Consider the following 27116-nt stretch of genomic DNA (forward strand, 5'->3'; position numbering starts at 1 on the left):
GATCTCTTTCCAACATCCAGCAATTTATGCTCTTGTTCACACTCAAACCCTCCTTAATGGCCTCAGTGGTCGTGCAGAACTCATCAGTTAGGATCTCCAATGCCTTTGGCTCTTCTCTTTGAGTTATTTAGGCCACGCAAAGGAGATGGAGAGCCGAAGATCCAACCTGCTGGTCATCTGATGGCTGGTCTCAAACTCCTGAGCGCTCCTGGAATATGGGAAAATCCCAGATAGACTGGAGCCATCAGTGATGCAGGACTGGCAGAGAAACTCCCGTGTGAGTTATGCTGTTCGGCACAGCTAAGGCAAAAATTTGTGGAGGAGGATTCATCCCTGTTTGTCAAGAGTGGGTCAGGCATAAAATGGCTCTTTGTTTTTTGAAGCTGCCAATAATTTACGTATATTTTAGTGCTTACTTGCAAGTTAACTACAAAAACAGTTAGAGGTCCAGGAAAACAGCTTCCAGAAGAGAGTATGCACTTCTGGCATTTGTTTGTGTGGTACTTTATTCTTCAGAGCATTTCAAGTGCTCTTCCCACAAACAAATGGACTCTATTTTGTGAATAGTACTCTAAAGGGACATTCAATTCTTGTCTTTCACATATCAAATTCAATTCTTTTTTCTTCTTTTGTTTGTTGCGATTTAATAAAACAAAGATGGAGTCAGTAGTTTTCAAGTGGAGACATCTGGGAAATACTGGCAATTGAAATTTATGCTAATTTAGAGTAAGGTTGGCAGGGTGGCTTGTCTCCAGTCAGCAGTGTTCCTAGAAACCAAGCTTTAGGAAAAATACTGTTCTTATTTTGACACAGAACATGGTGAAAGACGACCTTGTGCCTTCCATTTCCTATTGATCATATGATACCGACCCATCTATGTCAGCAAACATCTCTTACTGAGACAAATGCACTGCATTGAACAGTAGTTAGGTACTAGGAGAGTAATGAAAAAAATAAATCACACGGTGAAAGCTTAGATCTCATTTTTACTGGAACACTGGCTTATATGATCAACTTTAAGATCTTTCTGGTAATCATGAAATTATTAACTATTAGAAGTGCTTTTGTTCTAATAATTGCCCTTGAAGAACTTGGTACAGTTATCGGAAACAGCATGGATACAATGGAAATGCTAAGATATGAACAATGCTCAGTCAGATGGCTTATTTCAGGAACCAAGACTGAATGACCTCTGATCAGTACCTGGGGATCAGACTTTACTGTAGGTGTCCTTTTTTTTCCTAGCTTAGGAATTAGGAAATCCAAATTTGAACAAATTCTTCCTGGAATGCACTCTTAAGTTCAAGTGAGAGCAATAGTCATGCAGGCACTGAGGTTACTAATAGGTGCCTTCAAGATGGATAAAGAATCACATTCCTGAAACATTATTTGAAGAAAAAAAAAAGGTATCCCTTCAGAAGCTGAATGCTATTAAAACAAAAAAATGCATGTTTTTCAACTAACTGCTAATATCCTCTATTTAAATACAGTTTTACATTCTGTAGGATACAATTATTAATACTGTAATTAAAAAGAGAAGTGAACAGTCTAGCTGAGGCCTGTTTTTATGCAGGAGGTTCGTAGTGTAATGAAAAATAAGCACACCTCACTTCATTAAGGCAATAAAATGCTTTCTTCTGCTTAGCCGACAGCAATCAGATGCATACAACAAAACACAATTATGCAGAAACCGCAGAAGTCACCATACTGTGCAGTAACATCACTGTGAAATACTCTGACTTCCTTTTTGAAGGAATGGAAAAGCTGCAGCAAATAACTGGGCTGCACTGAGTCTGTCTGCTTCAGCAATGGATGCTGTTCTTGTAAGGTACGCTGTAGAAGATGCTCATTTGTGTGAGAACAAGCTGAGGTACATAAGCCATTATCAGCTAACAGAAAACCACTGACCTTTGGATAAATCCTTATAGCCCAGAGGGAACACTGACAATCCAGCCATGCCATCAGCTAGGCACTGGCCTGATCCTGTGCAACTGCACCAAGTCTTGGTAAGAAACAGAGAACATCTCTTAAGCATGCAGAATGCCCAAGAGAGACTGCATTCCCTGAAATTCCAACACGAAAGGAATTTAAAATTATACTGATTATTTCTGTAGAGAGAAACCTTCCAGAAAACATGCATTATTTAATAACTTACACTGAAAACCATAAGCTCTTTATTTCTTATATTCACTATTAACATGACTGCCTGTTTGTGATCAGTTAAGAACACAGTATTATTTTCACAACACACAATAATTACTGTACAATCAGAGACATGGGCCATAGCTGGGGAAGAAATCTGCACCATGTCCTTACATACATTACATTTTAATACTGGCTCCTAAGTTCATTCCCAGGCTAAAAAAGCTAAATTCATAGAAGTGAAGTGCTCTCTCGAGTACATTCTTGTACTAAGTCAGCACTGTCCTCTTCCAGCTAATTTCACTAATGTGGAATAACACGTTCTGACTTCAAAAGCCAATCCTCTGCACACGAGGCACGCAGGACCAAGTGGGAACAGCCTGGAGTACTTCAGTGCACAGACCTGCTCCAAATCATTTTTTCCACAGCATCCCTTTCTCTTGCTCCCCTGGTTACTACTCCCTCTGTTCTGGAGTTCATTTGTCTCCTCCTCTCCTCACTGGATCAAATCCTCTTGTCACCATCTATTGTGCCACCCACCCACTTCCATCACTGTCATCTCGCACCGCTCCCTGACGCATTTGTTAAATATAAGTTTAATTAGAAAGCATTCATTGGTAACAAATGAAAAAGCCTAAAATTAGAATTGGACAGAGATTGTCTGAGATTTAAAAAGTAATACTATTACATGATACGCCTTTATTGCTAAGCAATATCTTACTTTTATGCACTGATGATGAAATTAATCCATGCAGGGGCTGGCATGTACCACCTTCAATTTGAGAACCACATAACTACTTTCAGCTGAGCTCCACAGTAAGTATGGACCAAAGTAAGTAAGAAATACTATTTTGTTATGAAGCAAGAATTGTGAGAATGCATTAAAACAACACCCATTCAGCCTGTTACTAAAGCCACTGTAACTACACCTGAGTTAAAGAAGGGCTTTACTTATAGACAGACGTGACTTCAGGACCAGTGTATTATAACAATTGTCAAATGTTCCTAGAAACTAGGATAGATGCCTTTTTTCCATAGTAAATCTGAAGAAAAATAAATTCACTAATTCACTGTGTACCAAAATTAGCATATTTATTTTATCCTAATTGTGAAAGATTCCAACAGAATAATTGTACCAACCACTAACAGGAGCCAAAATCACCATCCCCAGCTTCCCGTTCATGATATACATGCTTCATGGGACAAGATGACAGATTCAGTACGAGATGTATATTTTGTACCTCATTTGGATCTCCTTCATAAGCACCAAGCAATTATGTTTTGCTATTGCAAATTCTCAAAATACACTTTTGAAATCTTCCTATTCCACTCTTGGCAATCAACTTCTTCCATGCCTCTTCCCATTTCAGTTTTCACATTTGTGCACCACATTCACCATGTACGTCTAAGTAACTCTGCTAGCCCTCAGCTTCTCACTCCTACCTACTGAAAAGAAGTGAAAAAAATGTGCCAACTGAAGGAACTGACAGAGCAGCACATTGCCCCTCCTATGCAAGATGAGCACTGATGGCTTCAGCATGCACTGACATTCTAAGCAAAGGAAATTAGCATTAATCCACTCTCAGGGTGCTCCTAACTGCATAGCCATGGAAAATTAACTCAGCATTAACTGCACAAACAGCTTTGGTTGTGCTTCCTGCTGTAATGGTTATCTAATTTTTTAGTACCTGAAATGAGGAGATAGTTACTCCCTGACTGGTGTGCAGATACGTGCACCCCAACAGACATCTGGGCACCCTCCTCTCTGACAACCAGCATCCTGGGCTGACCTGTGCTGGCGGGTCAAAAACAGCCTGGAGTTTGAGGCACTATCTGGAATTGAGAACATATGGGTTCAATTCCCGTCTCTGACTTCTTTGATTGGGAGCAATTTGCATGCTGCAAAACTGAGAAGTATTTCTGTTTTCTTCTTCCTCACGTCAAGGACGTTGTACTGTAATTAATTGTCAATACATGTAAAAAAATTCTAATCATTATGTCAACAGAAATTAAGATGAGGGAACTTAGGAAGTACCCACCATCCGGCACAGTTGTTGGTTCTACACAGTTTTGACTGTCGTTTCCACAGTTACTGAGAACAAGTATGGGAAGAGGCACCAAGTCATTTAATTTTTTCATGGCTGGGTCACAGTAAGAACTGAACACGTGCAAAGACTTCTAAAGATTTGTTCCTTAATGAAGTCTTCTTATCAGAGATGCTGGAAATTTACTTAACAAGTCTGTCCTAATCTTGTTAGAGCATCTCCATTTTATGGTATAATAATATCACTTACTTGTTTTTCATTATTAAAATGTTTTGATTAGAAAGTCAGTACAGACAGTGCCTATTCAAAAGCTGATTCATCTTTTCTCATTAAAGGTAAGTGAATGGAAAAGGAATAAATTGCTTTTCTAGCGGCAGCAACAGAGTTCTAAAATCTAGGTCACATTAAAGAACTCTTAAATAGGTTTACACATTGAATTGTCTTTCTCATTGCTGTGAAACACTGGGAATAAAATACATGTTCAATCACCAGTAAATTAGCTAGCAATTTGTTCACATACTTGCTTTAAAGTATCCCTTCATGATACTTTAAATAGTTTTTCTTTTAATGTGATCAGACGATAAAATTATTCTGTCCTTCTAAGTATCACCTCTTATGTAGCTTCCCAGCTTGTATATAACTGCAATTTGGAATGTTCTGATTCTTGTACATGAATTTAAACCTGGAAAGAGGAACACGTGTACCAGCCTAAGAGCTTTTGTATGCTGTATCTTAAAGCAAACAAACCTATTAGTCCATTTTATTTCCTATAGGAAGGTGTCAATTACATGGCATAATGCAATGTTGATGAACTGGAAAGAATCCAGAGAAACAAAAGAATGATAAAACAGCCAGAACAGCAAAAAATGAGCAAACTGGTATTAGGGGCTTATTTCGGGAACAGAAAATTCAATGGTGAAATGATATCTTCAAATATATTAAAAGGTACCACAAAGAAGAACATACTAGGATGTTTTCAATAACCACTGGAATGAAGAAAAAGCAGCAATGGACTTAAACCACAGTGAGGATTTAGGCCAAAGGAAAAGCCTCCTAATGGCAAAGATAATTAAGCATGGGAATCGTTTGTCCAGAAAAGCCAGAAAGCAGAATATGTTTGACAAACACCTGTCTGGATTCATGTAGGTGTAATTGCTGAAGGCAGGCAGGTGCCCTACCTAATTGCTGGAGAATCTTTCTAGCCATATGTTTTCAGATTCATTGGTACTATTCCAAGTACTTGTCTAGTTTTGGAAGCATCTGTGTGATTTACATTACATATACATATTTCTTCTGCTTCCCATTCACAAGGCATTTTTATACCTCAAATTCACAGAAGTAATGCATGTGCATTACATTATGTACCAAACAAGTCTTCACTTGTCTTCGTCCAAGTATTTACTGTTAAATCAAATCCATCCTGGCCAAAGAAACAGACTTTATGGCTTTTTTTAGGTTGCAAGATAGCACCTCAACACACACCCCATCAATCACATTAAAACTGAACAGAAAACCCAAAAGCAAAACAGAGAGATTTTGCTGTCTGCTGCCTTTCTAATCAACCATTAAACCCCAACGTGGCCTCACTAGGCTTATTTATTTTTTTAACACTATGGACACAGCTTTTAAGTTCAGGTATTTCCTTAATGAGCACTGTTTTCTATCGAGAAGAGCAGGACACCAGAATACCAGTGCTGCTAATTAACAAATGTAATCTCTACACCTTTAAGCACACAGCGTAGATTTTAAGATTACTTCTTTTGCTAGTCAAAAACAATGGGAGCTGTATAGATGCTTTAAGAACATATGTTGTATAATTTAATAGGTCTCCTCATTTCTGATTTGAGTAACTCACTGAAATATTTATGGCCTTACCAGAACAGTGAATGTACAGTTATCTCTTCAGTTGTTATTATGCTGCTCTTTCTCAAGCAGCTCTTTCATTCAGGAAGAAAAGGTACATTCTGAGTTTATTAGCTGGAACTATATTAAAGCAATGTTGTCCTCCCAGTGCAGAAATGTCGTTAGAAAGACACCTCGCAGGGAATTATTTTCTTGCTCTGACACTGAAAAAATAAAAACATAGCAGCACGAGCCAGTGCCAGCAATCTGAAAATATTTGTGGGGTCAATGGAAGGGAAGAATTTTGATACTTGGGCTCTGCAAATGCATCTTTAATACCACTATGCTAATTACTAAGAGTCAAGTTAGCCACAGTATGCCTGTCTCACAATTACAGCTAGATATCAATGCACATAAATCAAAAAGGCAGGGGGAAACACCCAGTGCTTACCTATTAACTTCTCCACAGCTTTCCCAATCAGCTAAGCCAAACAGCTGTACAAAATTACACCACTGCCATATCCTTAATTTTAAGAACAAAACTAATAAAGTATATGGCATTAATTTGACTGTAATAAATATACCGAGGCTGTAATGTGTAATTAAAAAGAACATGAATATTTAGCAGTATTAACTATTCTCAAATTAGCAACTACTGTTTGAGAAGACTTGCTACTTTTCCTTGTAGCTCTGCCACATAACTGTGTCAAAGGAATGAGAAGGGACAACTAACAGCTTGCTAAACATGGAGCTATGTTGGCAACTTACCATAATGTAGTTTAAAAAGTAAACAGAAGAAATTGAGGGATTCCATATTTTAGCTGTTAATACCTGAGATGTAAGACTTCATCTGTGGTCCAGAAAGTAACAGCAACTTCACTACCAAAAGAACAAACACCCATGGCTGCTGACCACCAGCTCTTCCCATTGCCTTCTTTTCATGTGCAATCAGCATACAAGGAAAATGAACGCAAAAAGTGGGCAACTGAACCCCTGCCTGTAGGATCTTCATAAGTGAATGCATAATGCCCACTGCAGTACCTGGAGAGATCAAAATCAGGGCAGCAGGATTTTTGGAAGATATGTCTTTGGAGATACTTTTAGTGAACTTCCAATGACGGCCAGATCCCAGGCAGGAAAAGAGATTAAAGGAAAATGATGTCAAGAAATAGCTCAAGATATGCTGCTTTAGTGATCACAGATCAGAGAAGCAGGCTTCTGAGCACGTAACAGATACTGATGGTTGGGATTATATCAACAAGGGCAAGACTGTATTTTTTAATAGAAAAGTCAGAGGCAGGGTGAGGAAATTCGCAGTCAGAATACTTGAATGCTGTGTTATTCTGCTGAACGTTTCAAAATGCTCACTGCCTGCTGTATGAAGAGAGAAGTATGTTCCAGAGCTAATCAGATTTTGCCATTATCAAGTATATTTCTTTTTAAATTTTGTAATAGAAAAGAAGAAGTTGCTTTCTCAATTTTTTTCTTTACCAGATGGACTACTAAGTGCAGCAGCAGCTACTTTTAAATGTTACGGTTCCTTTGCTGAGGCATTATGATCCTTTGTAAGATGAAAGTAATTTTCTTTGTGTCTTAAGGAGATGGTATTCTGCAAAGCAGAAAGGCCTCCCAAGACTTACTGCCTAAAAATAGCTAACAGCCTTTCAGGAAGATGAAGAATGAATCTTTCAAGAGACGTGCTTGATTATTCTGTTTATTACTCTGATTTGCATTTCTGGAACTGGAGGATCCTGTAGTAGTAAGCACTGTAAAACAAAGGGGGTTGGTTTTGTTTGTTTTATACAGAATCCTGGCTTAAATCACCAAACTGACATCACGTAGCTGTCATTCAGCCTACCAAGCTGAAAACTGCTCTGCAGCATCATTACAGACAAGGCAATGTGTACTTGGAGAGTTTCAAGAATACACTGAACTTCTTTTAAACCTCTTCCCCCAGGCAAAATGTGAAGCTATTGTGCAACAGAGGTCACTCTGTGCAGCTAGCTCATGCATATGCCATTTTGTTCTGGATGTCAAGGATGATTTTTAACAAGGAAATCAGTTTCCATTTAGAAGAACACTCTACACCTAGATGTGTTTCACATCTACTGTAAATAAAGTAAAAATTAAAGGGCATAATGATGAATGTCCAGCAGTAGATTTTTATCCACTTAACAATCTCAGAAGTATTCAATCCAGTTCTGTAAGAACTCAATAACAAATTTTAATTTGGAGGCACTTGTCTGGATAAAAAGGAAGTCTTCTAAGTAGTGTCTACAGTCCTTTTTTCTTTAATGTATGATATTTATGAAATGCTACATACATGAGAGCCCTTTTTAGGACAGCACATCTGCAAGAAATCAGAAGATCACACAGAGAATGTGCTGTGAGAATCTGGCCTAGAAGGCTGCAGACAGAATGCCAGTTCCTGTGCTGTAACTATTTGTCTTTTTTTTTTCATTTCTTTTCTTTGAGAGAGGAAAGCCTTAAAGCTTTAATCTCACACACAAGCTCATCACATCCCAAGTCTATCTGTAATGCTCTCCAAATAAGAATGAACTCGGAAGGATGATGCTCAATCATTAAATCCTTCTCTGCAGAGCTGTTTTCAACTTACAGGTTCATAAAAGGGATCCTTGCTGTGGCTCTAGAACTTTCTGACCTGTCCTACCTGTTACGCTTGACAACCACACGGTAGAATTCAATTGCATTTAGGACTAAAAGTTTTCCTTGCATGATTTCCTGTGTAGTGCGATAGAAACAACTTAATGTCACAGCACACTTCCATTGTCACTGGTGGAAAACAAATTCCCCTCCCTCCTGGCCACTGTTATTAACTCCAAAGCAAAGAGTATGTGCAAAAGGCAAAGGAAAAAGTACAAATGTAAAAACTGGATCCGCTGCTACCAAACTGCCAGCCCACCAAAACAACATACATGCTAACAGAAATAACACAAGGAAATGCCCCGTGCATTTTCCTAGAAAAATATTGAAAGATTCCAAAAAACTCCGTGACTTCATTATCATTCACAGCACTGTTACAAAGTCTTATTTACTTTTTTGTTCTTTGTTTCCACTATTTATTTCTGAAGGTCACACTGTTATTTGTTACATGACTCAGGGAATTAGCAAATACATTCAATTTGCTTAAATAGGGTAATTACTACTACACTCAGCTGACATTAGGAGCCTTTGTGCAATGAACTGTCCTGTGAGGTGTGCTTAAAATTAAGGAAAATATGCATGTATATTTTAAGAGCATTAAGAAGGAAGAACACTTGTAACTCCAGACATAAAAGTTTTTCATCTTCTACTTTCTGTATTTTTTTGAAGTACTGATTGAATCTTAAGCTACCAGAATGCAGGCAGCTCTGTAGTCTCAGAATCAAATGAAAAAATAATACAGTGTATAAATTCTTCTGGGTGAGACAGACCACAGAAAAGCCACCAAAACAACCATGAGAGAACAATGCACTTGAAGGAGTTAATGTTATGGTATGGTTAGGACTGGAAACACTGACAGGATAGGAGCAGCAGCCCCTAGCCTGCTTTGGTAGGTCTTCTGTCATTCTGAAAGACAGTGCATTCTGGTAACCATACCCACACCACACTCTGAACACAGTGGGAACAGAACCCATACTCAGGAGCCTTTTTCCACACTTGGGAAAAAACAAACAAGGCGACTGCTGAAACTCCTCATGCTCAATTACTGAGCAAGATGCTAAAGCTCCAACATTTAATGAAAGAAATGAAGTGCTTATGTGCATGTATACAAGTGTACACACACACAGGCACGCAGCTCTTACTCACAGTTTACTTCCAGAATGGCACGGACAGACTTGGCAAGGTCCCTGGCTTCTGCTGCAAGAGCTGTGGTAACAGTTGGTCCAATCCTCCCCAGCCGGGCAAGAAGTGCTTTAGAAGACAATGGTGTCCTTCTGCCACTAAAAGAAGGGGAGAAAAAAGCATTTATTTGTAAGGTGAGCAAAGGTTCCTTTCAATAAAGTAAAGCTTGAGTGTCATTCTGTGAAAAAATCACTAGTATCATCGAGCATAAGTTGGTTTCAGAATTATTCTGTCTGTATAACAAAGGCTTTTAGGAAAGCTAAAATAAAACAGCATATTTAATTTCCCACCCCCGCATTGAGTATAACAGCATTCAGAAACATACAACAGAAAACTAAGGAAAAAATACAAGACAATTTTTAGGGACAAAAGTAGATTATTTTTCAATATGTGTGTGAATAACAGCTCATATCTGCTTACCTCAGAACAGCCGAGGAAGGAGAGTTTTCGGAAAGCATTTCATGCACAACCTGTTGGCCACAGTAAGAAGTTAACAGCTCATAAATCAGTGCAGTCAAGAAGGTCAGATCTTTGGCACATGGGCTCTGATCTGTACTTCATAATGTTGTTTCTGTTATAGCATTTCAAAACGTTACTAAATACCATTTTTCTGCCTTCTTCCTCTGCAGTATTTCACAGAAGTCAGTATGCTCGTGAAAAATACGTTTAAGAAATCCAACCAGTTTCACTGACTCCACATACAGCAAGATGAAAAGACATTCCTACAAGAACAGCACCTGTATTTCCAGCATGGTGCACCAAGCTGGGGAATCAACACAGGGCTTTTCCAAACAGAACAGTGCAGTGGCACAGTTACCTCTACGAATTGTAGCAGTTTTTCAGTAGCCACCTCAAAGCTCTTCCTAGCCGACTCCGATTTCCGCAGCTGACAGTCAAGAACAGTAACCCTCTTTCTCAAATCTTGGATGCTATCCTGGAAAAGATGTTTGGTACGTGCTAGTTTAAGGCTTTTATTTTCATCATTTGCTCCTATGGCTCACAAAGGTAAAAGGTGTGGATTAAAATGAAATGTTTTACACCTTATGTTTCCTACCCATACCTGCTCAGGTAAGCTCTAGTAAATAAGCTCCCGGGTATCACATCAAGATACATTCAGACTGGCAGCTGACAGCAGCGATGGGCTGAAACCGAGGATGCTCTGTACTGACTTATGAACAGATGAACAGCGCTGAAGTGACGCTGGCAGGACCTGTCAGCAGGGTGCCACAAACAGCCAGTATGTGAGGAGTTGTGGCCCTCTGCTTTGCGTCTGTCCATCCTTTGTCCAGCAGAGCAATTATGGCATATCATATTGAAAATCACCCCCCAGGATTTCTCCACGTGCGCTTGTATAAGCTATCGACCTGAGTTATTCATCCTTCCTCTCCTTCAGCTTCAGACAGTGTGAGCCCAGCACCACTGAGTCTCACTCATTAGATCAGGTGCTGAAGGCTCAGGGTTTTCTCTCGAGTCCTTGGAACTGTTCACCATGAGAAAAGTTTTTATATGCATGTAGGTTGCCCAAAAGCAATGCCTCCTACTTACATACATGGGAACTATAACACAGAGCAGTACAACATTATTTGATAGAGCAAATTCTCAGCTAAGAAACACTTTTTCTACACAGGCACTGCTTTCAGCTGTGCATGTAGGTATTTCACCCCGATGTTTGGAAAGGCTGTGACCGATCACCCATGCCATCAGATGAGGGGAATTTCTCCCTGGAAGTTACACACATTTCCTGTGTTGCTCCTCCGTAAGCTCATACACCGCAGGGGTCAGTTTTATCTTATTAAAACCTTTTAATATTGAATTAATTCTCACCGTGAAAAAAGGCAGCAGTTCATTAAGCCTCCTTCACCATTAATTCTTATGCACATCTATTTTTCAAGAGAAAAAGAAGGCAAACACACACGCCAACCTGTCTGCACTTGTTTGAACCATGTGCAGAAGATTAAAAGCACCTCCAATATTTTTACTCCTCAGCATACTTTGAAATGATTCACTGGAAATGAAGTAGCTTTAAAGTATGAGACTCAATTAAAAAATTGTAGGAAATTTCACTGGCACACTACTGTTGGTATCATTTAAATTACTATCTTGATTAAATCCACATGTACTTAAGAACAGCACTGGATTTTGTAACATTAATCTAGCAGAAGCATAAAAAACCATTCAGGTAACTTTTACATAGGTACAGAGGCAAACAAATGTGTGCACCATCTTCACAGCTGCTGTCTACAGAGCAGAAACTATTCCTGCTCTAATGCTCGAGATGTGCCATGGTGACATGGCCCACATGTGCTTCCAGCTCCTGTTTTTCCAGCCCAAAGATGTCTGGATAAAGGAAGACTCACGCACTCCACATTATCCCCCCCACTACAAATCATTCCAGTTATTGAATAATACAAGACAAACAGTGACCTACTTTAGCAAAGCAGATGAAAAGAAAATGAAAACAAGATACATGACAACAGCAAGGAAACCATGGTAACTATAACAGGAGACTGCTTTGCTTACTTTATTTTGGCCACAGTGATCAGAGAGCTGAGCCTTCAGCTCCACGATTTCAGCTTCCAGCAGGCGAATCACTTCTTCGTAGTCCATCTCCATTCCGCGCGCCTGTCTCTGTGCAGCTTCTGCAAGATGAATCCTGCTTCGCAGGGCTCTTGTCTCCTCTACAGCTGCCTTGGCTTCCTGTAGATGATAGAATTTAATTGACAAGTTACAACTCCTGCTAATAACAAAGGATTTTTTTTTTTTTTTACCTGCAAATTTAGCTTAAAAGCATCGTGGTTCACGTTAGGGCTGCCTTCTAGTTTTCAGTCAGCTGATCCACTTCCTGATTTTTACATCAGGTTTTTACAGAGAGATGACATTCCCAATGAATTACAACATTAATTCTATGACTACTTTAAATCCAATTGAATGAAAAGCTTTATGGAAATGCATCCAAAGCTGTTAATTTTTCCCATTGCTTCTGCAGGAGGCGAAGTCCTTCTAATGATGTTGCTACATACTTTACTATCACTGCCTGAGTTTGCACATCATGCAGGTGGATTCCAGATGCAACCATTCAGTCTAAACTGCTCTTAAAGTAAGTGCTGTTTTTAATTTTCCTGCCCAGTTCCTGCTCTTGTTATTCTGCATTACCACAGAGCAGCGTCACGTAACATTTATTTAGAAATATATGTAGAAAATTAGAAAAGAGAAACTGTTAAATTCTTATTCAGCTAGAAGTAAATGCTGTCAATGCTCAGTTCATCAACTCAAATTCAACTTCAAATTTCATGGAAAATACGTCATATAATGTTTAACAGGTGTCATAGTATGAATGAGTAGAAAGTTCAGTTAGGCTTACAAAGGCAGATTTAATTCCATTGTTTCCTAACTTAGAAACATGCCTATTTTGCAAGCAATATTCTTCAAGCCAGGTTTTCCTACACTTTGTCTGAATGTTTTTCATATAGAATGATGGCCAGCTCCACCACTGTCAGTTTCATGTTTTTTAACCTGTAATCTGTTAGCCCAAGAAAACAATTATATTTTTTCAGGCTGTAAGTAAATTAATCTGAATGACATATATAGGACACCATCTACCCCATATTTACAATGGTTTTGCAACGTAATACCAATTTGGATAATTGCCAGGGACATTCTGGTCCTTTGGGAAATAAAGCAATGAAGGAAAGAAGCACACATGTAGCAAACAGCAATATCACTAGTACAGATGACAGCTTTTATATAAAGACCTTTCTACTATAACTGATGAAAGATACATTTTAATACCCTTTGATAGCGAATATAGACATTTGCTATTTTCCTTCAGAAGCACAAGCAGGTGTGGCCAATGCATTCGACATGACTGTCATCTGCACCTGGGAACACAGGCGACCCGAAAGCAGCGTCTCTGTTGGGCAGCTCGTCCTGCTGCCAGCCGTTAGCACAGCACCCGGAGCTGAGCAGCGCTGGCTGACAGACAGACAGACAGACAGACAGCTGCTCACGGGCACAGCACAGACAACGCGTCCCTCCTGCACGTGGCTCACAGCAGTTCCCTTTCCTTCAAATTAGTCAGGGGATTTCTTAGAAATCCCAATCCATATCTGCAGAGATCAAACCTCCTGCTTCTGCAGGACTTCCCTGCTGCTGTGACTCATCAGCAAGAAAAGGTGGGCCCTGCAGATGACAAAGGATGTTTTCATAGTCTTCAGTAGCAAAGGTACCAGCAGTGAGGGAAGGGCTCTTGGAGAGAAAAGTGAAAAGGTACTAAGTTTGCTGAATAGAAATGAACACAGAGGCCCCGACAAAGGGTAGCATCTTAAAAATGCATTGGTGGGAATTATTTAAATAAACTGATAGCAAATATGTCATGGGAGAACTGCTATAATGAAAAGGGAGGTCTTTATTTTGAAATAAGACTTCCTTGAGATAGAGGCTTAATCTCTTCTAACCCAGAACTGCCTTCACTCCTCCATTGTTTCTTCTGAAACCCAATTGTTGAATATTAATTCCTCTGTAATAGCAGACTAAGTATGACCAGATTTCAACAATGAAAGACCTAAAGGAATAATTAACGAACAATGGACTCTTCTATTACAAGGAAACGATTATCCACACCAGGACTGAATTAGCAGAATTTTCTGACAAACCAGAGCTGTTTCCTCCAGCAGGGAGCACACAGGGATGGAGGCCATCAGCTTTCCCAGTTCTACAGTTACTGAAGCTGGCACTGCTGTGACGCGGTCGGTTCTAACCCACAGAGCTGGGGGGCATCCACCACGAGAACAGGTGGACTACAGCATGCTGCAGCAGCACCTCGTCTCATCCCTTTTGACTGCAGGCATAAAGGAAGACATAACAGCTGCAAATATTTTACCCAAATAAATGCTTGATGGAACCCTTTGTCCCAATGTGGCACAAAGCCACCACCACAGCTGAGTGCAGGCTGCAGAACAGAATGGAATCCTTATGGAGAAGGTAAGGTGCAGGTTTCTTACGTGCCAGGTATTTCTCCCTCGAATTAATTGAAATGTTTACAGGCTTTATCTGAGAAATAACCCAGCCACCACAATCACTGAACCAAAGTCACAAGACTGGGGAGGAAAGGAAAGGAACAGAAACCCTGACATGGCCATACCTACATGGAAAGCTGCAGAATCTTTTGGGAAAAGCCCCTCAGCATCTATGCCTGGAAAAAAATCACAACTTTAACACTGACTCAGTCAGTGTTCAGTGCTGAGACTTCTTCCATTAAGGACTGCGCCACACCTCTACCCGTCATAATGAAGATGTATTTCTTAATACATATACAAAAAAAAAGAGGCAGCATTCAAGTTATGGCTTCTAGACTGGCAGAAAGAAGGGTGAGGTGGGCTTCAGTACACCAAGAAAAAAGTTGCTCACACTTTCACATAACCTGTTTTTCCATTATTTCTCCTGAAATAAAGCACCTCAGAGACACTGCACCCATTCTATTTCTTACACTTCTGTGTGGATAAGCACCTAAGCTGCATATCTAAAACGTATCCTCATTTTTGCTCTAGGAAACATCTACCTCCTCTGAGCACCTTCAATGCAAATTAATGCAAATTAAAATAGCCACAGCTTAAGGCCAAAAACATATCCCTAGATCAGCAAAACAGTTTTCACTTTCTTGCTGAGTGAAAAATGGAAAGCACTTGCACTTTCACTTTCCTAAGTCGTACCCTTCCTCACCTCCAACAATCCCTGTGTGTCAGAGGACTCAAAAAGAGGTTCAGATAAGAAGCCTGAAGTATATCATTATAAATTGACAACTGGCAGTCTAGATTGCCTATTATTATCAACTGTGTATCACTATGAACCTCAGTGTCAACAATGGTTCTGAACCACAGATGTATATATATGCACTATATCAACATGTAAAAATGTAATAATTTCTTATATACATATATATACCATTTATGTATAGTTATATGTATAGTTATACATAAAATACTTGAAAACATGTGCAGAACACACAGAACTGTATTTTCATCAAAAGCCTTCTCTGTACCTCCAAAGTGGGACTCAAACAACAGCACTGCTGCAGTGACACATCAGTTATTATTTCTCTCTTTCACTATCTGGGCCCTTTTCAGCAGCAGTTACTCAAAACCTCAATGGGAAATGTTTGTATTTATCCCTTGGTGGGCTGCTTCACTCCCAGCAAAGCCACCTTTAGGACACGTAGCAGGACTGGACAGAAAACTAGAAGTATGAGGACCTCACCAGGTAGAAAAGGGGCATTGCTTGCACCGGAACCGACTGGTCCTAAAAAAAGTCCTCAACAAGAGCAGCTGTGTGAGCTGAGGCCCACGAGGAGGACCTGCTGCCATACCACCCGTGTTTACTGTCTGTGCTTTCTCTTGGCTTTAGTTTGAACCGATGGACACCAGCTCCAGTCCGGAGTGACGACCTGAGGGCCCATTAATGAACAGAAACATATGCAGCACCATTGTAACGTACTTCTGGTTACATTCATCCAAAAAAGAATCTGGTTTAATTCATCAGGGTCTGCTGTGGAGAAGGTATAGGATTAACGGAGGAAGCTTCCAATTAGTTCTCTTGCATTTGTGGAATGAAAGGTACCAACAATGGTGCTTAACAGAAACACGTAACGAGCAAAAACGTAAAAGTGATCTTTGCATAGCAGTGAACTGAAAGATTTTTCAAATTATATTTTGCATTTTTGCATCTGATGCAACTGAGAGCCTCCAAGGAAGGCTGCAGCAGTACAAGAGAGAAGAAAGGGGAGCAGCTTTGGAGGAGGGCAGACAGAAGTGTTTGGTAGAAGCAGGAAACAGGGAAGTTGCTCCAGCTGGAATTTGGGATATAAACAAGTTTCAAGAGAGAATGATTTTATTTTAAAGAAACTTCAGCATACTTGCTTGACTGCTTGTAGTTCCTCTGTTAACTGCTTCTGTAAATTCAGAGATTCTGATAATTCTTCCTGTAAAAACAAAAATAAATAAATAAAGTATGCCATAGCTTGTATTCCAAACTAGATTCCAACTGCTGTGTTTGCAGTTTGTGACACACTCTACAAATGACATTGAATAAGCCCACAAACACACAGATTTTAAAAGCGCTGGTGGGAAAAAAATAAAATCTGAACATTTTCTTAAGATCTGGGACAGAATCAAGCTGGAATTCATAAAGGACAGTTTTAGGAGGGTTCATTAACGTTATACTCATTACATTTCTCAAGCATCTGAGGATTACACACTGAATGTTTCTGCAATGCAAATAAAACACGCTTTAAGCCTCTTGCTGTACAGCCACAGAGAAAGTGCACAGAACAAAGACACCTCTGCGGCTCGAGCAGCGTGCTGCACAGCCTGGCATTCACAGCAAGGTATCTCCAGCACCGTGTTTGACCACTCTTTTAGCTGCCTACCGACACCAGCAGCACAGTCAGGCTGTGCTGCCACAACCTGCACCATTTCCAGAAGCTTAAAAGCTCTGGAGAAGTTTATTAAAAGAAGTGCCATAAAAGCACAGAGATGCTCACACTGAGGCAGAGCTTACAGATGTTTACAGGAAAAGTAAAAGAAATGGGGCGATTCTCATAAGCTGACCTCACCAGCTTTCAACATCAGCTATTCAAGGCCTCCTGGTCAGTATCCAGTTCTTCAAATTGATCACTGGAGACCAGGCTCTTTCATTTCAGTACAAAGTTCTTTGTGAGAAGAGTCCTTGCACACAGAGTGAAGAACAGTTCTTTGTGTGCACCAACCCAAAGCTTTTGCAGTCTCTAGCAAGGATGAATTTGTTGGGCCAGCTGACAACATATAGAATTGCTTGTACCCTGGGATCACGCTTCCCACTCATGTCCAAGAACAAGAGTTAGGGGCACTGAATATAGAATTTATTTTTTTTTTTTACATCTTGGATTGCTAAAGAAATTCAAGACCACGGGACAATGGTTGTAACCCAGGTATTAAGTAAAAATAAATACATTAATTGCTTTTGATATTAAGTGTTTCATAATGTCTGTGAAAACACGCATTAATTTTGCAAATGGATTCATTTATTTTCCAGTTAACTTCTTTCAAAATTATCAGCATCTGCTCAGACACTGTGGTTGTGAGGATCACACATTTCCAAATTAAACTGCTCTGCAAATCAGTCACTTCTCCAAAGACACTTCAATGAAATGGCTTCTCAGCCTCACCTCCCTGTGAATCAGATTTAAAAGTCTTCGTGGTCCATGTAATAAAGCTCATGTTCTCCATACTGTGAGCACACGATCTCTAAGCATTATGCAGTTTGCTCTGCCTTTTTATTTATCTATCACAACTTGAGTGTCAAAAGCAAAGCAGCAAAGTACACAAAAATTCGACTCCTGATTAAAATAACACAAGTCAAAATTAAGTATTACCTTTAATTTGCTCATTTCTTTTAGAGCTTCATTTCTTTCCTTCTTAAGCTTTTCCATGTCATCCTCCAAAGAATCCCAGGTTACAAACTGCGCACATTTAAACAGGCCCTGTTAGAAATCAGTCCTATGTGCATCTCTCATAATCCTTAACATCCTACCCTAAAAGGTCTTGTCAATGAAATGAGAGAATGATTTTAGAATGATTTAAAGCTCTGGAAAATATTATTGAAATCATGAAGAATTTTTAAGAAAATTCTCAGCAACTTATCAAGTAATTTTTCCTGTCACAAAGGACTGCCAAACTACTGCAAAGTGTCAAGACCACTCCACTAACAGTCACCACTTTGTTCAATATTTTAAATAACACATTATTGTATTTAGATTTTCCCATGCTACAAATACACTGCTTTGGCACTCACTCCTAAGTTACCTCCAGAATGAAGTGATATTCCATTTAGCAGCAGCACAAATCACCAGACCCCATAACTGTTTATAATGCACACAGGTAGCAGCAATGTGTATTTAAGAAACCTTGGCAAATCACTGTTGTCTGTACTCACAACAACATCATTATGTGAATTGCTTTCTGCAATGTAGGTTGCTTTGAAAAGCTTCATGGAAACTGGGTTATCTTAAAGCACAGCATGACAGGGGGCTGTGCTGAAAACCTGCCCAAGATTTGGAATAATCTCACACGTTAAGCTCCCCAATAATCCCCTCCCAGCAGCTGAACACTGCACACACACACACTTCACCTGCAAATCTAACAAACTGGCAATTTCATCAATCCCAAACGTTACAGGTTTTTGGCCACCATCTGTTGCATCCAATTGCACAGAGAACAGATTCCTTGAAACTTCAATGAAATCTAGAAAACAAAACAGTTCAGGTTTTGTTGCTGCAGTCTGCAGGTTCGTGTCAGCAGCAGCATCAGTGGGTGCAACACAACTGCTCAGAGCACGATACAAGGCTGCTCTCAGAATGCAGCATCTGCTCTCCACAATTTTCTTAAAGGAAAACATAAATCTTAGTTTTGTCAGACACAGCCCTCTGAACAGAAGCAAGCTGGCAAAATAAGAACAGGTCCTGGCACAAAATGCTTCGTAAGTTGTGAAGGAGAAAGGAAAACCAGAGTTCAACCTCCAAGTACCTGCTAAGAGATGCCGTACACCTGCAGACCCCTGTGGAAACCTGAGATCTGCACACCTGCTTTACACCCACCCTGCCCTGTGGATTGATCTTCTGCAGGAAAGACACAATTCTGTGCTTGCTCACCGCTCAACTGTACCTTGGGGAGCCTTCAAAACTCTGACAGAGGCCTGGGAAAAGCGATGTTGGACAAGGAAATTTCACAAACGCTGTGACAATCAGCGCGGCCCGAACCTACCGTTCATTTTGAACCTATCAAAGAAAACGTTCTGCTACACCAGGAGAGGAAACGTGAAGGTCAGTTTGTGAGCACCACAAAATCCGATGGAAGATCCACCACCTTCACCAACAGGATACCTGGAAATCCAGTGTCACGTGTGGATGATTTGGTACAAGCAGTTATTTTTGTACCAGTATGAAAGTTGCATTAAATTTTATTACCAGTGTTTGATGCCGTTTTTCACAAATTTCAGGAAATTTCCATCAATTTTAGCATTGGAAATAAAATATCTCAATGTAAAACAAATATTCTGAAACTGCTGGTGTCTCCTACCAGCACTGCCACAACCAGCAGCAAAAAACTGGACAAAGCAGCGTGCTGGGCTGCACACAAATGTCTCTCCACACATAATAGCTCTTCTTGGTTGTCACCAGCTGACCAAGTGAAACCATCTGTCAGTTTCGTTTCTTTTCTCTACCTCTCAGATACAGTCACTTCGTTTCAGAATTTTAAGCTTATTTTTGTTAAATAGAAAGGTTTCTGCCCTGAAGTACTGTTTTATTTGTGGTAGCAATCTGACATTGACAGAAAATACATCTGCTATTTCTGTATTCATACATCTTGCTGTTTTCCAGAGTAATTAAGAAATTATTACCTCCAAAAGACACTGTTCCTTTGGAATCTTTCTGAAGTTGCTGCCTTAGGGCTTGCTGCTGTTCAGCTGAGGGCTGAATCCCAAGATAATTCAATGCCTGGAAAGAAAAAACTTATTTTGGAGAAAAAAAAACACCAAAAGGACCAGGGATAAATGGCTGCAGGGACAGAGCTGCACTTCAAAGAGCTTCTGCATCAGAGTGCACTCTCACTGACTACACTTTTATTCCAGACACTCTTTGTGACTTCTTGTTCTAATTGAGAGATGTTCAGATATTATTTAACCTTGAATACAGATGAGCATAATAAGCAAAACCCTTTGTCCTTAATAACTTTCTTCAAAATCCTGAGGGACGTCAGATCCTCAGAAGAGTTAATCAGTAATTAGATTAACAAAAATAGTAATTTGCCCAGTATATAAAATGAAATATTGTCCCAGAACCTGAAAGAGCTGCCTCAAATTCATACCTTTGGTTTTGTCAACTTAGGAATACCCTCCAAATGCTTTACATTATAAGGAGGGAGGGAGGAAGATTCAGAAGATGCTGTTTACCTTCTCTAGCTTTTCTGCTTTGAGACGAATAGCAGAGCTCAAGGAAGCCTTCCTTCCTGGCAGACTGTAACCATTGCTCTGGTTGGGGGCAATGACTGAGAAGAAAAAAAAAAACCAAGCAGTAACAATTCAGTTGTAATTCCTGCTTTGAAAAACATAAGTATTGATACCTTAAACTAATCTGGAATTTTCTTTAAAAAAATTGCAACTACTGAGTTAATAGAGAGAAACCAGAATAATTCGATGTGTTCATGAAACACGCAGCTTCTTTTTGTAGTGTTTTCCTTTCTCAGATCTACACAGCAAAACTCTGGAAACAGAAGGGGAAACACTGTTGTGAATTCCAAGAAAGATCTTCAAAGACACACCTTCAGCACAATCAACAGTTCCTAAAGGCACATCCAGTGATCTGGAGAACCCTGTGGGAAGAGAGGCAATGCCCTGCTGCCAATTAAGCATGTGCAGAGGTAGCTCAGCCTGAATTCCAGTAGGATTCTCAGCAGGTTTTTTTGGGGAGGAACTCTTCCCAGGACTGCCATCCATTAAGTTCCATATTCCAAGTGTTTATCACCCCCCTTCCAGTTTGTTCAGTCAGAAATGCTGCAGTTTTGCATAACTTTAACTAGTTGCATTGATTAATTCATTACAGTGCACTAAGTTCTAATGGAAGTTGAAAAATGCAGCTACAGCCTTGTCATGTTTCACATGCATACAACAGCACGAGAGGAGGCAAAAAGCATAAACCAAAACATCTTGAACATCTCCGATGCCTCTCCCATGCTGTATTAAATTCTGAAGACTGGGCTAGAACCTCAGTTCAGTTGGCACTCTTTCTTTCAGCTCAGAATGACAAAGCTTTGTGCACGGCTTTCTGCAGGACTTTCTCAAAATTATGCTGATTTTTCCTATGGCATTTCAAAAAAAATCCCAAAGCTACTTCAATTTTTCATGGTTATCCTTGGAAAAGGGCAACAGGAGAGAAGTAGCAGCTTTGGTTAAAGCCTGGCGACAACTGAAGTGAAAAGTGACAACAAACTTCAAGCTGGAGCTGCAGGTTTTTCTGCTTTCTACTGTTAGCTACGCTCTTCAGAGAGGCTGACAAATTGCAGCCTTGTTCTCTTTAGGCAGCGTGAAGCTCCTGTGTATTGCATTGTACTAAACGAGCCTCCTATTCTGAACACACCCAGCAACAGCTGTTTGTCTCGTGCCTTTGATTTAATCACATTGTTTTTAATCATCAGTACGACAGAGCTGAGATCATTAAACTCCAGGTGTATTCAACTACAGCCTTTGCAGTATCAAAAGCTCATATTCCATCAGTTCACCCTTCAGGGAAGAAAACCAACCAGTCAGGTTTGCACTATGGAGGCTTTCATCTGGAATTGGGATATCTAACGTGGGCCACAAAAAACCCAAGCACAGCTTAAATAATCAGTGCAGAAACATCTAGGATGAATCAGATGCTGTTTGTTTGTCCTTCATCTCATCGGTCTTCCCCCTCAAACAGAAAGAAGCACAGGTTCTGCTTCCTTACTGCTGCCCAGAACATTGTTCAGGTTTTCATACAGGAATACAGTTTCATTATTGCTTTCTGTGAGGATCTCACGATCACGTCTGCATTTGCACTGTTTATACATGCACTGCATATCAGCATCTCAAAGGAACGACAGGTGTTCAGTTCAGACTCGGTTCTGACCAAATTCTAGAACCTCTCTTTAGTTTTCCCTATTGCTGCTTTCATAACATGTATTTGAAGATACAATCCAAGTGATTGCAGCCTCAGCTTGTAATGTCACAGCTCTCAAATACACACATGCACTGTTTGTTATTGAAATAGTGCTAAGAGGTCTGCATGTTATGCCTGTACTTCCAAAGCCTTGATTAAAAAAATGTGCAAGCAATATACATCCACAGAATTTCATTAAGGCAAGAAAGCACAGTTTCTATGGCAACATAATCTTGATCTATATGTGAGTCCTCATTATCTGCTTTCTACTAAGTCTGTTATCATTACTGCCATACAGCAAATGTTGTGATCACTCATTTTTGTTTGGTTTCAGATGTTTGTTGTTATATCTGACAGCAGCAACTGCACAATCCGTTGATCTCTGCTCATTTTGTACTATAAAATGGTGCAATATTCCTTTTTTTAGAATGCTAAAGAATCTTACTACATATTATTTTCTGTTAAGACAAATACTAAAGAAAAAAAGAGCGACAGGGAATTAAACCAGCATTTACCACGAACAGATACATCAGGAGGACTGCTCTCTGCAGAAGTAACTGGAGACTGCTCTTCCATTTTGACTCTAGTTTCCATCTGTGAAAGGAAATCAAAAGTCATGAAACACCATTTTGTAAGTAGGTCACAAACAGACCAGAAGCACACAATGAACCAAGAGAGGGAAAAAAAGGGCTGAACAAACTAAAACTCCAACAGAAAATGCAAAGCACAGTGAGAAGGTACAGCAACCAGAACTCAGACCAGGGCCTTATCAAAACCTTCCAAGGGTTTTCAGTATTTTCACAGATGAAAATAGCAAAGCTTTCATGCAACTTGCTTCAATGCTTGCACCCATGAGAGGAAAGAAAGCGGGCAAGAATTGAGAACATGAAAACAATTGAGAACCAGATTCTGTTTGGGGAATCTTTTGTTCTTCCTCATTCAAAGGAAATGCTTTATTTTGTTCCAAAACGTTGGGTTTTTTTTTGTTTGTTTTGTTTTTTTTTAATACAAATCATACACTAACTAAACAAGTGTTATTTCTTGTGTTCAGCATTGTTCCTTTACATTGAGGATGAACTGTGCTGCCTCTTAGCCAAAATAAAGAAAACTTCTCATTTTCCTGGGATGCTGATTTTTAAGCAAAAAATTCTTCATCATAGAAGAAGCGCAAGCTGTGAGATTTGCACTGTGCTCACACAGAAATCAGGCACTGAGATACAAAACTGAGTAACTCGCAGATATCAAGTTCTGAAGCTTTGCTGCCAGGAAGAAACAGAAAGAACTCTGTAACTCTAAATGCAGTTGTGGCTAATTTTAAAGGATTTGTTTTCCTACTACAAGTCAAATAATACTCCTATCACCCTCATCAGTGTTTATTTTGCTGTTGCACAACGTGTCTTGAAAGAATCCTACGCTGAAATTCCAGTAAAGCCCAGGCAAGGGCCACTTGCTTCCTACAGGAGCAGTAAGCAAACTCACAGCGTTAGGAAGCAGCGCTGACACGAGGTTTGTGTGAGGAGATGCCACAGGACCGGGGCCTGCAGCTCGCTGTCCAGCAAAGGCTGCAGGAGGCGCGACGAGGCTGGAAGGACGCTGCAGATTCTCTGAATAACTGGGAGCACTTTTTTGTCTAATAAAAGCTATTTCACAACAACTTTCAAACCTAAAATGAAAAATGAAAAAGCTTTCAGCATACTGCATGCTATTCTATTCATGAGAGCATGTACTACCAGTGCAAAAACCGTTTTTTCCCCAACACTGCATTATTTCCTCTTCTGTAAAAGATGTTTTATTCTCTACCATTAGAACCATTAGGCAAGCAGTGCTTTTTGGTTTTCTTTTTCTCCTTTGAAAGGAATGCAAACACAGTTTTAAACAGCTAAGGGGTGCATTTGAGTCTCCTTCTGTGATGACAGTATTTCAGCTGAATATATCAAAACCACGAACATCCCTTGTGTTTCCTCTAAGCACAGAGCATTTCACAGTAACCCAGTGTTCACTGTTGTCTAGTAGCCCATTTTGGAGCAGCTGTCTGGCAGTGGCAGATACCTCGTCCTGGCTCTGTCAATGATACTTTTTGCCTCTTCATAGGACACACCAATCAGTGACTCCTTGTTTATGGAGACAAGCTGATCTCCAGGCTGCAGCCGTCCATCCTGATCCACAGCAAACAGAAAACAAAACCACAGATTTTGTATTAACTACCAACACTGGATTTTGGTGAAGTTGCGTAAAGAAATTTGGACAGCAGGTCATACTTCTGTTGAAAACAGATAAGCCATAGATATTTGCTTCACCAAGAACTAACGACCCATAAGACGAGTGGAAACTTCTTACTAATTAACTCCGCTGAGACTTGGACTAATTTGTATTTCAAGAATCAGACATTCTTGGCTCTAAGCAGGACTTTTCAGGGATCTCCTCCCACATTCACCTTACCAACACAAGCAGACCTGCAGACCTGTCTGTTGGGAATCGGCCAGGCAGAATTACCATAGAAATAATCATAGAAATGATACTGTTAACTTTGTGTTGAATTGTTCATTGCAGTCTTTCTACCAGCACAGGATTGATGGCACTTTCCTGCTTCAGGTCTGCAAAACAAAACTTTCAATCTGCGTGGGCAGATTTCTCACTAATATAAAGCATTCTTCACTCACTTTTTAAACAAGCCTTAACAAATTTAACTGAAAATGCATGGCATTCACCTACATACTGCACATCACCCGTGCTTATGGTTACAGATTCAGATCAGACAATTGTGCAAAGTAACACACAGAATAACATCGTGTTCTTCATTTTTCAAGAAATGAATCACAGAAGCAACCTGACCACATAAATCAAACTACAAAAGTGAAATACCTTTATAAAACTAATATAGTTTGACATACTTACTACTCTCATACGCTAAGATTTAGTTATGTTATTTCAGCATGTGATCACACTTTGTTACTAAAAGCTCAGGTCTTCCATTTCTCCTGCAAGCAACCTGTGAAAGATATCAATTTCAATGCTGCCCTCCGGTGGCAGAGATTTAAAATGCACTCCTCATTTAGGTCTCTCCAACAGGATAAAGAGGGAAAATACCTCCAGCACTGCTAACACCAGAACACAGAGCACACTCGTGGCTCAGCCCCACTCCATCAATTACAAGCATGACAGACTGCAAGTGCTTTAAATTTACACACTTACAATGAGAAAAATGTTTCAAAAGCCAAAACTAAACAGCAAAAAGGAAGAGAAGGAGGATTACCATTTATCTATGAAGCCTTGGAGAGATTTGGCATTTTTTCCCTTCAATCTCTGCCTTTTAGGATTAACCTCAATCTACAGATGTTCAATCAGAAATAGTTTAAGACTATTTTGGAGCAAAACTCACTGCTTGTGAAATTAACTTGTACCCTCTTGCTTGGCAGATGGCAAACGCTGGCTTATCTACACCTCCAAATAACCACAATAACAAAGGATGACAAGAAGACTCTTAGATAAACAGATCTGTGTATTTGAACCAGGCCGTTCTGTTGTTTATTTTTTAAACTTACAAGCTCTCCTGCTTTACATATTGCACTTGTCATAAATGAAAACAGAAAGCAGTACTGATTCATACATTTTATAAGTCTGCTCTATTTTTTGAAATTATTTGCCTATGCAATGCTTTTCAACTGCACGGATTCAGCTAAATCCAGTGCAAGGGGGAAAAAAATAAGGCAGGTCTGCAGGTCTGTCCCCTCCTTGCTGATTTTCCTTGCATCATAAAGCCTCTTACAAAAAATCACTTTCTCAAGTGCCTCCTAAGTGGAATAGGGAATAAGATCTTCGTTTACCCCACACAAACTCACATAATTTTCATTTCGAGGCAACCACGCTGCGGTGCAATGAGATAATTCTGTCCAGGGAGAAACAAAAATGGATTCCACAATGACAATGTGTGCATATGATGTATATTGGTACACAAAATGCAGGCAAAAATACAGGGGACTCAACAGTGTGAGAAGGAAAGGTCTTCACCTACCTTATGACAGTCACCACCAGGGACAATTCCTTGGATGTACACCAAAGGCCCCTCATTTCTGTCAATTCCTCCAACAATATCCAAACCAAGGTTTGCTCCTTTGCAAACAGAGATGATCTGAAACGCACTACCCCTGGGAAGAGAAAGAGAATGTACACTTACCTCACAGCTCTGCATACTCACAAATGAGTGTCAAGCCTACTGATTTCACAGGTGTGCACCATAGTAACAGATACAACCAGTGGATGGAATTGAAGCATGATACAGCTTGCTTACTACAAAATCTCTAACTTTGGGTGTTGCTTCAGGGAATTACAAAAGGAACCACTATATAATTTTGCAAGACTATAAATCTCTCTCTCTCTCTCTCTCTCTCTCTCTCTCTCCCTCCAATGGACCATCCAGGTACACGAGGCAGAAGCATGCATTCATTACAAGACTCTAAGAAGAACAGTCAATCTGATTAATCTAACTTTACCAACTGAACAATAAAAAAAAAAGAGAAAAAAACTTCTATACTCTG

At 39.8% G+C, this 27116-nt stretch overlaps 1 protein-coding gene and 1 long non-coding RNA gene across 7 annotated transcripts in view; one reads left to right on the top strand and one right to left on the bottom strand.

The window, feature by feature from the left end:
• The window catches only part of STXBP4 (syntaxin binding protein 4), a 54192-nt gene that overhangs the window by 15274 nt on the left and 11802 nt on the right, over positions 1 to 27116 (bottom strand). For 5 of the 6 annotated variants that reach the window (XM_052687795.1, XM_052687794.1, XM_052687793.1 and 2 more), the window contains 13 exons: positions 26594 to 26726; positions 24631 to 24737; positions 24061 to 24244; positions 23097 to 23175; positions 20856 to 20950; positions 20304 to 20400; positions 19035 to 19147; positions 18280 to 18366; positions 16783 to 16848; positions 12396 to 12572; positions 10693 to 10809; positions 10296 to 10345; positions 9840 to 9973 (listed from right to left, as the gene is read on the bottom strand). In XM_052687795.1, coding sequence (XP_052543755.1) covers positions 9840 to 9973; positions 10296 to 10345; positions 10693 to 10809; positions 12396 to 12572; positions 16783 to 16848; positions 18280 to 18366; positions 19035 to 19147; positions 20304 to 20400; positions 20856 to 20950; positions 23097 to 23175; positions 24061 to 24244; positions 24631 to 24737; positions 26594 to 26726 — 1439 coding nt within the window. Of the gene's footprint in view, positions 1 to 5401; positions 7796 to 9839; positions 9974 to 10295; positions 10346 to 10692; positions 10810 to 12395; positions 12573 to 16782; positions 16849 to 18279; positions 18367 to 19034; positions 19148 to 20303; positions 20401 to 20855; positions 20951 to 23096; positions 23176 to 24060; positions 24245 to 24630; positions 24738 to 26593; positions 26727 to 27116 lie in introns of those variants that run through there. The other variant, XM_052687798.1, reaches the window with a different exon arrangement.
• On the top strand, positions 12795 to 15341 carry LOC128083000 (uncharacterized). The gene is made up of 2 exons (XR_008207920.1): positions 12795 to 12972; positions 13705 to 15341. It is a non-coding gene; the product is annotated as an uncharacterized LOC128083000 (long non-coding RNA).

This window comes from Tympanuchus pallidicinctus, unplaced genomic scaffold (genome assembly GCF_026119805.1).
Source record: "Tympanuchus pallidicinctus isolate F22 unplaced genomic scaffold, pur_lepc_1.0 scaffold23, whole genome shotgun sequence".
NCBI classification, from domain to species: Eukaryota; Metazoa; Chordata; class Aves; order Galliformes; family Phasianidae; genus Tympanuchus; species Tympanuchus pallidicinctus.